Source organism: Urocitellus parryii (assembly GCF_045843805.1).
Source record: "Urocitellus parryii isolate mUroPar1 chromosome 10 unlocalized genomic scaffold, mUroPar1.hap1 SUPER_10_unloc_3, whole genome shotgun sequence".
Classification (NCBI taxonomy): domain Eukaryota; kingdom Metazoa; phylum Chordata; class Mammalia; order Rodentia; family Sciuridae; genus Urocitellus; species Urocitellus parryii.
In genome coordinates this window covers 202,362-213,975 of record NW_027551756.1, presented here as the reverse complement: position 1 = coordinate 213,975, position 11,614 = coordinate 202,362, and the positions used below count along the sequence as shown (strand labels likewise).

The following is an 11,614-nucleotide window of genomic DNA, read 5'->3' as shown; positions in this document are numbered from 1 at the left end:
TTTTTCTTATAAGAGACAGAGTCTCACTGTACTACCAGTGCTACCTGGAATTCATGATGATCCTGCCTCAGCCTAATCATATAGCTAGGACTGTAGGTATGCACAACCACTTATGGCTTGAATTCTTAATTTTGATTTCTTTTTTCAGTTTTTGTTTTCAAGTCTTGATCTGCTTAACTATTGGTTTAATTAACTTAATCATTTTTATACTTAATTTGATATCTTCCTAGAATTTAAATGTTTTCCTAGTAATGAAATCTGTTGCATTGTAAACAATATTGTAGACTACCTTCTTATTTGACTGAAAGTACATAATAACCAGATATGTGAAGTCTGGACTCTAAATACAGAGAATTCTCCTGTCTCTGTCTGCTTGCCTAAGCCCTTTTTGGTAACAACACTATGAACACTTCCAACATTAAAAAAAGTACAGAGGATATTATGATGCTCATGTAGGCTGTCCCAGAACTGAAGCTGTATCATAATATGCTTTTTGAAGTCAGGAGCAGTCCTTACCTTTTTATTTTTTTAAGTACTGGTAATTGAATCCAAGGGTTCTGTACAACTGAGGTACATTTATATTTCTTTTGAGACAGGGTCTTGCTAAGTTGCCCAGGTTGACCTCTGAGATTGCAATCCTCCTGCCTTAGACTTCAGATTCACTGGGCTTACAGGTGTGCATGTGTCAATGTACCTGGCTCACTTGTCTTTTTTCTGCTTTATGAGTTGTAGGTAATTTTCATACTCAACTATTTTGCTTATTGGAATTTATCTGACATCTAATTTGAGTACAAGCATTTAAAGTTTCATCTGTCTCTCATTTTAGGTTCTAAGGTTATTCTTATCATAGTGATTCAGGCTGTTTGTTCATTGGAAAAGAATTTACTCACTGCAGCACAGTTTAAAACCATTTTGTTTTCAATGAATTGGTATCTAGAGTTTACAATCTCATTTATATATGGAATATCAACTTACTATTACTTTTCCCTCCACAGAAAGGCAAAGCCTCTAAAGATGTCTTCCAGTAATGACCAGGTTGTTATCCCAATGCTACAAAGACACACCAATGACCTCCCTGAGATGATCGCTCGTGACCAGGAGACAATTACCCAAGGAGCTGTGTTGAGTTTTCATAATATCTGCTATCGAGTACAAGTGAAGAGTGGCTCTCTGCTCCAACGAAGAATGGTTGAGAAAGAAATACTATCAAATATCAGGTATGTGCATGAATTTTTTAAAAGTTCACTTTATTGACCTATAGGCTTTGCTTACTACCAATAGACTGCTGTGAGCATTTGAGTACAAGTTTTGTAGAGACATATAGATGCATGCTTTCTTTCCTTTAGGCTAAACAAGGACTGATATGATTGAATCAGTTATCAGGTAGTTTAAACTTTGAAGAAAATTTATGAACTGCATCGTGTTTTGTTTGTTTTTATGACTGTGCAATTAATGTGTCATTTAATTATTAAAGTGGCAGTGAGTTTGAAACCTCTCGCTACTTGTATCTATATGAGCTCACAGATGCTGGCCATTAGGGTTGTTAATGTTTGTCTGATTGCTAGAGAACTGCGCTTCCCTCTAATGATTAGATAGAATTGACTAATAAAAAGCTGACAAGAGTTTTGTGAGATAATCATGAGGGGAAATGAATTTTGATTTGCCCTGGCAACACTTGTTTCTTGTTTTTTTTTGTTGTTGTTGTTTTGTTTTGTTTTGTTTTTCACTAGAGGAAATAACTACTCCTAGTGTAAGCAAGCAACTTTTTCTGACTCTCCAAGGCTGGGAAAGTGGTTATAAGAGTCCTGGTATGGTTATAGGTCTATATAAAATCAGGTGTTTGACCTGTTTTCTTGACATTTTGTATGCATCTGTGGTCTTTACTGTCATTAGTGCCTAACATATTTCAGAAGACAAGGAAGTGACAGGGTTGGGTAGACAGTATTGGGGTGTGCCTGAGAGAAAAATGGTGAGGATCTGAGGGTTCATGGGCTGAGCTCAGGGGCTCTGTCCAGGATTGTAACTCTTCTCTGGCAATACCTGCTGTCATGCCTGCTTCTTGTCTCTCTTGTGTTGGTTAAGAAGTCCTGACCAGGTGAATAAGAAGAGAAATAGTGGATCTAAAGCTTTTATCCTTTGTTAATGATTAGATAGAATTGACTTATGAAAAGCTGACAAGAGTTTTGTGAGATAATCAAGACAATATTGGTACTTTCAGATTTTGTGTTGAAAGAGGTAAAAGGTAATTTGATTTGAATATGTGTAGGCTAAATACATATAAAGTGCATTCTTCATGTGAAGGTACATTTACCTGCCCCTGCCCACTTTGGTTTTGGGAATCAAGCCCTTGGCCTTGTGCACAGTGAGCCATCTTGCTACCATTGAGCCACACTCCCAAACACCTCTAGATTATCTTTTCCTCCAAGTAGACTAGTGATGGGATACCCTAAGTGTCACCTCTGCTCAAGACTTCTTGTTGTGCTTAAGGCTCAGTGTTGTGCCTCTCAGCAAAGGACAGGGGTCATGGTTTTGTTCTCTTAGGCTAATAAAAGTGCAGTCAAATCTTGAAGTTCTTACAATTTTTACAATTTCGGGGACTGTTGTTTCTCGTATTTCTGGTGTAAGTATCTGTGGGAAAGGACACCCATTTTTGGTTGTTGTGTTTCAGATCTTTCTCCTGTCTGCTCACTTCAGGTTAGTAGGCTATTGGATGGAGGAAGAGTTACTCGTATTATTTTTTATTTGTATTTTATCAAATACAAATAAAAAATAATACAAGTCACCATTCAAAACAGTAAGTATATTCCAAGAAATGTTGTGAGAATCTCGATTTTCCTTTGGATACTTTTTTGCTTTCCTTTTGTAAGAAGAAGTTAAACCAAATTTGACCTTGAGAATTGAAAATATTTTCATACCTCATGAAAAACTTTCCCTTAAGCTTAGTTTGTCTTCATACACAGTGCTTGAACTTTTCCTTACCAATGTTTAATAACTATGGGAAAAAATTATCCATTCCTGAAGATTTATGAATATTCTATAATGGTGAGGAAAATCCATTCTTCTCTTTGGGAAATTTTCAGATTAATGATTATTTTTTAAATGACTTCAAACATAAACCTGAATGAACATAATCCTTTCACTAGACTCCTTACCTGTTTACATTCCACTGTTTACTCCCATCATTGTGTCTCTTTCTTCAGGGGCGGGGTACTGGGGAATGAACTCAGGGGCACTTGACCATTGAGCCACATCCCTAGACTTATGTTGTATTTTATTAGAGACAGAGTCTCACTGAATTGCTTAGTGCCTCAGTAAATTGCTAAAACTGGCTTTGAACTTGACATCCTCCAGCCTCCACCTCCCAAGCCACTAGGATAACAGGCGCATGCCACTGAGCCTGGCCCTACTGTGTCTCCTTTTTCATCCATCTTTACTATTGTATTTTGGGAATCATTTGAGAGCAGACTGTTCACATGATCATTTTCTATCCCTAGCTCTTTCAGCCTTACTTTCTAGAAAGAAGGACCCTCTCCTGTGTCATCACTCATTTGTTGTCTGGCAGCAGCTGAGGAGACAGGTATCCTCAGAATGAAGGCAGGAGTGGTTCTGAGGGCTGTCCATCACTGTGCTCCTCACCACATCATGTTTCTTCAGGCTCATCCAGACTGGTACCTTCTAATTCCATCCCACTCCAGGTGATGTTAAAATTGATCACCTGGTCATGCATCTGTCTGCCAAATTTCACCACAGTGTCACTATTTTCCTCTTTGCACTTCATTACTATTGTGAAGGGTGGTGCTCTGACATTAATCCAGAATCTTGCTCCTTATTATATTTCAATTCACCAGCTTCAGCTCCCATTCATGACTCCTGTCTGGATGAGAAAATATGATAGTTACCAAAGGGTGATTTATTTCCATTATCTCATAATTTGCATGAAACTAAGAGGAAAAAGCTTCAGTTTACCATTTCCTCTTTAATTTACTCTATTGAAAATAGTCAAGGATTCCTCTTTCAATAACACTTAGTGGTAATGTATTATTATTGTTATTTATCTTGATACTTCTGTTGGTCTGAACTTAGTCAGTGGGAGACCATTCAATTTGAGTTCCCTTCCTCCTTCACTGTTTTGACTTATTCTTTCATTCTTTGAGTATTTTCTTGTTATAGCTAGAAGTTCCATACACTTTTAATGTTGAGGCATATACCTGTAATCCTAGTTATTCAGGACACCAAAACAGGAGAATCACAATTCAAGTCCAGACTGGACAATTTAGAAAGACCTTGTATCAAACTAAAATTTTTAAAAGGCTGAAGCTGTAGCTCAATTATAGAGTGCTTGTTTATCATGTATGAGTCCCTAGGTTTAATCCTATTACAAAGAAAAATCCAAACTGCACTGACCCTAGGCCAGAATCAGCTGATGTTCATTCTGTGGATTTGTGGAGAATGGTATTTATAAACCATCATCTGAGTGTTTAGAATGCTCATTGCTATTCATGTGTCTTTAGAATTAAACCACCTCAGTGGACATGCCTAGAGAATATATATATGCATGAACATGCATACACACACACACACACACACACATATATATGTGTGTGTGTGTGTGTGTGTGTGTGTGTGTGTGTATATATATATATATATATATATATATATAAAACTTTGTTTAAAAAAATAAAACTGAATCCCTTATGCAAGTACATGAGGTTGTGGTTCTGTCCAGGAGGGGTAAGTGGAGTGGTGGATGGCAGATGGTTCCTCAGCACCCTTCCATCTATACTCTTCTATAACTATTGTGTAGATTAAAACCTATTTCTTCTAATTAATGCACCAATTCCAACCTAGCACTGTAGATTCTTCACACATTTTCCATGTTTAAAAATGTATTTTTTAAAAAGTCTATTTAAAAACAGTGAAAAAATGCCTCTTCATAGTCTTAATATAATTACTGATTTGTTCAGTTCTTTTATTTTATCATATAAGCTTCTTCACAGCCTACAACTTTTCCCCTCTACTCTCTCACTGCTTCCTATCCTGTATTCCCAGATTTTGGTGTCTGTTGCCCTACTCCCAGGACATCCATCATATTCCTATTAAGAAAAGAAGGGGGAAGGGCAAGTCTAATATAAATGACTGACACACTATGTGAGCATAAAGTCACAGGTAGGAATGTAACTAACTTCTGTTCAGTCAGAATATACCTATTTTCAGTAAGTAATTTCCTGCTTCTTTTTTTAAAAAATAATTAAGAGATGTTAATGATAATCTGATGCAATTTCATGAAATTTCCTTAAGTGTATTTGACATAGATCCTAATTTAATAGAACTTTGTTTGAAATGGAATCATTACTCATTTTTGCTTTTGTGTTTCAGTGGAATCATGAAACCTGGTCTCAATGCCATTATGGTACCCAAAGGTCAAAACAAGTCTTTGTGAGTATAACAGAAGTTATAAGTTAGCTTTCTTTTTGTAGTTTCAGTGTGCTTTTAGAAATAACTTTTATCATTCTCACTAATACAGCATCATAAAGTGGTTGAGGTACACCTGTCGAACCTACTATGAGCTAATGAGGAAGAATAAGAAGGGAATAATATTAAATGTGGGGAGATGGAACATAGGAATAATTGAAGACACATTTAGATAAAAGAGCACATTTCCTGGGTTGGATCCACCAATGTCAGATGGACAGGAGGGTCCTTTGGGAGGTCTATGCAGGATAAGCCAAATTTGCCTTGCTTTTATATTTCTGTGCTTTCTTATGGCATAAATGAAAAGTAAGGTGAGGATTTGAATGTAAACACACATACACATACACAAACACACAGAAACACACAAACACACATATGTACAAAGTTTTAGTTAAGTTGTATATCTCTTAATTAGTTAATTTTATAACTTGTACAGAATTTGAACTAACAGTAGCTGAGAGAGGTGGCCTGTATTGAAGGGGAAAAAAAAAGCTGTACCATGTTTGTCCTTTTGTAGGTTGTTAAACATTTTAACTGCAAGGAAAGATCTAAGTGGATTATCCGGAGATGTCTTGATCAATGGAGGACCTCGACCTGCCAATTTCAAATATTATTCAGGTTTTGTGGTTCAAGTAAGTATTAGTTGGTTTATTTTTAGGTTTCATATGTTTCTATATAGGGAAGTGCCTTGGTTTGCAGTTTATTGTGCTTCTAGTTGATTTTGTGACATACTCATAGAATCAACTTTTCTTACATCTGCTTCTCATAATTTCCTATTAGAAAGAGGGTGGAGTTAAATGGAAAGGCAGAGAGGACCTGGAATATGACCTATGTAGGGCATGGATATCAATTCTACTTGTATCATTTTCAGAAGGGTCTGCTGATATCTGTTTTTGCGCTCCCTGCCTCTTTTCCTTCCTGAGAACATACTTGAATGTGTCTGCCAGTAGTCATATCATACTTCCCTGTGCTCCACTTGGATGTTCAGATGGGTGTTGAAATTCCTCCCTGGGCTCTGCAGCTGTCTGTATATGGAGTCTCTGTAGTTAGCAGAGTTGAAAACACAGCATTAACTACAGCATTTTCTTGGGTTTGTTATTTTCATCTATTGAGTTACATATACTAGATTAATAGTCTAAGAAAAGATTTAGTATGTCTCATGAAAATTGTATTTTCCTTCAGAATAATGTCCTGATCAACACCCTGACAGTGAGAGAAAATTTGCAGTTCTCAGCAGCTCTTCGGCTTCCAACAACTATGACAAATCTTAAAAAAAATGAGAGGATCAACAAGATCATTGAGGATTTAGATCTAAGTGAAGTGGCTGATTCCAAGGTAATGTGAAAAAAACTGGTAGAATTGTAGCCAGGAAAGCAGACCTCCCTGTGTGGACAGTGTGACCTTAATCAGAAGTTTCTTATGACATGTGTGGCTGTTTTCTGTAATGATGAGAAAAATGACTACATAACTATTGTGAAGGTGGAAATGAAGCTGGAGAAACAATCTTAAAGATGGTGGAATCCCTGGAGTGGAGTGTGGTCTCATTGCTGTAGTCAGGGCTCATTTGATGTCTTTGCTCTAACTTTTCTTCTTCCTGTTTTTCTCTTCCTGACTTTCACTGCTCTTTTCTTTCTCTTCTTCCTGGGACCTTTGTTTCATGGCTTTTTTGAGGCATATTTCTGGAATTGATAAATGACAAGTTCCAGGTATTATTTCTTTGTATATATAACTTGTCTGTAATTTGACTTCCAGAATTATATTTGATCACAGTAGGACTGACTTCTAATTTGCATTGCTACTAATTTTTTCTATAGCTTATCTTTGGCAATTTTTTTTTTCTCATCCTCTCCTCATTCCCATTTTTTCTGCCAATATTTATTTCCAGACTCATCTACCAGGCTCTTAGGTTTGAGAAGTACGTTTGTGGGCAAGAGTAATAGAATGGACTAAGTAACTCAACCTTTTGTGGGTTTGCAGGATCATGGAGAGAATGATGAACTTTACAGTTCACCACTCCATGTGGAGGGTTTGCTGAGCAGATATTTGGAGCTGTATGTGATGATGAGTTTTTTAGAATGTAGTGTCTTTGAATGAAGCCCCGGATCTTCCCTCCTAAAAAAAGGAAGAATGTGGGTGGAGCATCCTATTGGCTGCTGCTTCCTATTATACTTGCTGATAGGCTTTATGTGAAGTGTTTTATTTAGAAAAATAGTCCTGTGATGCTACTTATTTTTTATTACTGAGTATTGATTTTCTTTTCCTTGGCTCTCTTTATTTATTTGATCTTCTCATTCTAGTTTGGTACTTTTTTTTTTTTTAACTCTGTTCTTTACCATTTTATTCATTGTCCTTAGTTACTTTCTTGGATTTCTGGGGAACATATGTAAAGGCTGTTTTTGATTTCTTATAATTAACATACTCTAATAGTATCAAATAATTTTATATAGTTTTAGTTTTTATGATATTTTGAACATAACAGAAATCTAGACAAGATGGTCTGATTACTATAATGATGTGATTTGGGGTAATTAATATAATAGTTATATATTATATGTACATTGTATTATTTATATATTATACATTATGTTTAGTATGTATCTATTATTATGTTAATTATATGGAAATTAATATAATTACTAGTACTCTTCACCTTGATTTCTCAATTGTTAATATCTCTCATAATTATTATAACTCTGTCTTACGGAACTATTTTATACAAATTTGTATGATATTTCACCCCAAAATACTTATATGCATTGGGAAAAAAGGACATTTGCCTACCTTCCCACAAAGCCATTACCAACTAACAAAATGAAGAGTAACATCATGTCCTCATATCACCAACTATGTCAAACCATATTCATCCACATTTCCCAAATTGTCTTCAGATGTCTTTTTAAAGCTCAGTTATTAAAAGTTCCCAATCAAGGGCTATGGGTTGCATTTGATTATTTGTTTTGGAGACTCTTCATTTGAGAATTGTTCCCTACTGCCTTTCTCCCCAGAAGTATTCTAGTCCTCTCAGCACACACAATGATATTGACTGGTTGAAAAGTTTGAACCAGGTACCTGCGGACTATCCCACATCCTGCTTTTATCTGAAATGATTAATTGGGAATTATGTATTGAGTTAGGGTGTAGATGGTATCAATTTAGGAAATCTTATGGGAATTAAAAAGTGCTTATGTGATATAGTAGAACGAGAGCTCTCCTGGCTTCAAGTGTACCCTTTTCATAAGTCCACTCAGGGACTTTTGTCAGTAGCAATGAAGTGTGTGTGTGGGGGGAAGGGGGGTTGTTGTTAGAAGACTAATAGAATACTTAAGGTGTTTTCCTTTTTCATATCCTAGCTTTATCTCCTGTTTTAGACTGTGGTTTCACTGTGTCAGGTCCATATCTTTTAGTTTTGTTACTCACTGTCTTTAAACCTTTGACTTGGTGAGGAATATACAGAATGTTAAAGTATGAGCTTCATATCAGGTCCAGCCACTTGGATCCTCTGCTCTTAGCCTCCAGGTACTTATCTCTTCAAATAGAGACCTCCTTCTTCTTTCAGGTGTCCATTTATTTGTTGTTCAGAATAATGAGGGTAATAGAGAAAAAGTATCTTGTAGGAATCAAGTTAATCCACCAAATGAAGTTAATTCACTATGGTGTTGACCATAGTGGTTCTTGTTGATAATGTAATAATCTGTGTTTTAGATTTTATCTAGAGGAGAGAAAAAAAGGACCAGTATAGCAATGGAGCTGATTGCTGATCCTCCCATCTTATTCTTGGATCGACCAACAACTGGTTTACATATAAGCACAGCAAATACTGTACTTTTGCTCCTGAAAAGGTAAATACTGTAGGAACATTGTTCTTTTATTTATTTACAATTGGATAACTTCTATGTACCAGGGGTTCAGTGTGCCAGGGTTTCAGAAGTGAAGAGCAAAATTCTTTCCTTTCTTCTTAAAGAGAAATAGTCAAGGAGCAAAGAAGTGTTATTAAGAAAAATTAATGAACAACTTGGGGAAGAAAGGCCATGAAGGGAGTGAGGAATTGTTTTAAAAAACAGGATAGTCAAGGAGGACCACAAGTATGTGACGAGAGACCTGTGACAGAGTGAGTCCTGCTCTTTCTGTCAGCAGAGAGTTCTGGTTGGAAGGAGCTGCCAGTGACCCTGAGGCATAGCATGCTTGATGCTTGATGTGTGTGGAGCATCAGAGAGGCCAGAGGGACAGAACCCAGTGCAGGTTGGCTGCTAGACTCTTATAACAAGAGGCTGGGGGGCTGAATAACAGATACTACTTTTCTTCCAGCTCTGAAAGCTGGAAGTTGAGATCAAGGTGTCTACAAGTTGTTTCTTCTTGGATCCTTCAATAGACACAGTCAGATGAGTCACCACTTAATGACCTTCTTTAATCTTAGTGACTTCTTTAAAGACTCTCCAGAGGTAGCCACATTCTGAGGTGCTGGGTGTTAGGACTTTAACATATCAGTTTTGGAGAGGCCACAATTCAGACAATTAGAAATTATGTAAAGTAAAGTTGGGCTTGGGACAGAATACATAGACCTCATTGGCCCCTGTGAGACATATTTTCTGCTGCTAAGGTCCAGGGACATTTTGAGAGTGTCAGCATTGACTGCACAATGAGGCCAAGGTGAATGAAGGACACCAAGAAATAGCTGCAGAAGTAGGCCCCGTCCTACTAGGATGCTGGTGGTCAGGTGGTAAGAAAAGCATGGGTTCTGGGTCTTTTTTGAAGGTGGAACCAACTGGATGAGCTTAGGAAATGGACTTGGCCTGTTATGAATCCTAAGTGGGGGCCTGGAAAAGTAGAAAAATGGGAAAAAAATTCATTCATTTCTATCAAGAAAGGAGACTGGCAGGAATGTAATAGGAGAAATTTTAAGATTAATTTTTGAACATCTTCTTTAAAATTATAAAAAATTATTTCAAACTGACAGGAAAGTTCCAAGAAAAGTTTAATGAAAAAAAAATTCCCAGTTCCCTCACCTGGATTCCCTAACTTCTATTTTACTGCATTTGCTCCCCTCTTCCTCCATCTATGTTCCACCTGTGTAAGTTTTTTTCTGACCTCATTCTCCATCTCTGGTAAATTCTCCCCAGTGTAAATTCCAAGAGGCAAGGATGTTCCACTACACCAGCCTTCAGGTAAGGAAGTTGACAGTGGGGGCTTCACAAGCACCCAGTGCTTAGACTCTAGTCACATGTCACCAGCTTCCCCTGCAGTGTCTGTTTCCTGCAGTGCCTTGGGATTCTTCACTGAAACATGTCTTTTCTGGTGTTCCTGTTTTGGTTGGTTTGATAATCTGTGTGAGTTCCACAGTCCTTTCCTGTCTGTCACGCCCTTGCAAGTTTTGGTGGATTTCATGGGGTGACCCTCTACTGGGTCCATCCCTATGTTCCGTGAGCAGATTCCGGTCTCATAGGTGGTGTGAACTTCCCTCATTTGATCATGTTGGGGTCTTCTGGGCTTCTCTGCTGGGAAAGTACTTTTCTTCTTTAGAGTAGATTAGTATTTTTTTTTCTGGGAAGATAATTGCCTATTATACCAAGATTGTGTTCCTCCTCAAGTCTCACCTACCAATTTTAGCATAAGCTAATAACTCCTGTTCTTGTGGTAGTTGCCTAACAGGTAATTGTTGACATTTTATCTAAGGAAGAGTTTTTCCCCTGTTCATTTTCTGTGTGATGCAATGGGTTGGAATCTGCTTTTCTTCACTGTTTTAATGATTAAATTGATCCTTATTTGACTAGGGGATGGCTTTTCAATGGTCTGTGTGTTCTTTTGACCTCTCCCTGATCATTCTTCCATCATTACTTTGTAGTCACTGTGATGTTCCATGTTTATGTTGCACTTTTCCTGAGTTAGCTATTTGTGGATGGATGTGGTTTGTTCTGGTTTAATTAATATTAAGAAATCAAAATATGGTTGCTATTGTGCTCACTGCTATTGGAGTGGCATTGCTTTTAGATCTTCAGTAGGCATACCTAGGCTTACTGTATGTGTTTATATAAAATATGGAAATATATTCTATTTTATTTGGAAACATTTTCCCTGCATGAATTTTATATGTGTGTATACAGATGTGTGTGTGTGTGTGTGTGTGTGTGTGTGTGTGTGTGTAGTG

At 37.1% G+C, this 11,614-nt stretch overlaps 1 protein-coding gene across 1 annotated transcript in view; it reads left to right on the top strand.

Moving 5' to 3' along the window:
• Window positions 1–1,014: 1,014 nt before the first annotated feature.
• LOC144251242 (broad substrate specificity ATP-binding cassette transporter ABCG2-like) overlaps window positions 1,015–11,614 on the top strand; it is a 33,959-nt gene continuing 23,359 nt past the window's right edge. The window contains exons 1-5 of the mRNA XM_077794268.1: window positions 1,015–1,217; window positions 5,377–5,436; window positions 5,990–6,104; window positions 6,655–6,807; window positions 9,175–9,311. Coding sequence (XP_077650394.1) covers window positions 1,015–1,217; window positions 5,377–5,436; window positions 5,990–6,104; window positions 6,655–6,807; window positions 9,175–9,311 — 668 coding nt within the window. The remainder of the gene's footprint in view (window positions 1,218–5,376; window positions 5,437–5,989; window positions 6,105–6,654; window positions 6,808–9,174; window positions 9,312–11,614) is intronic.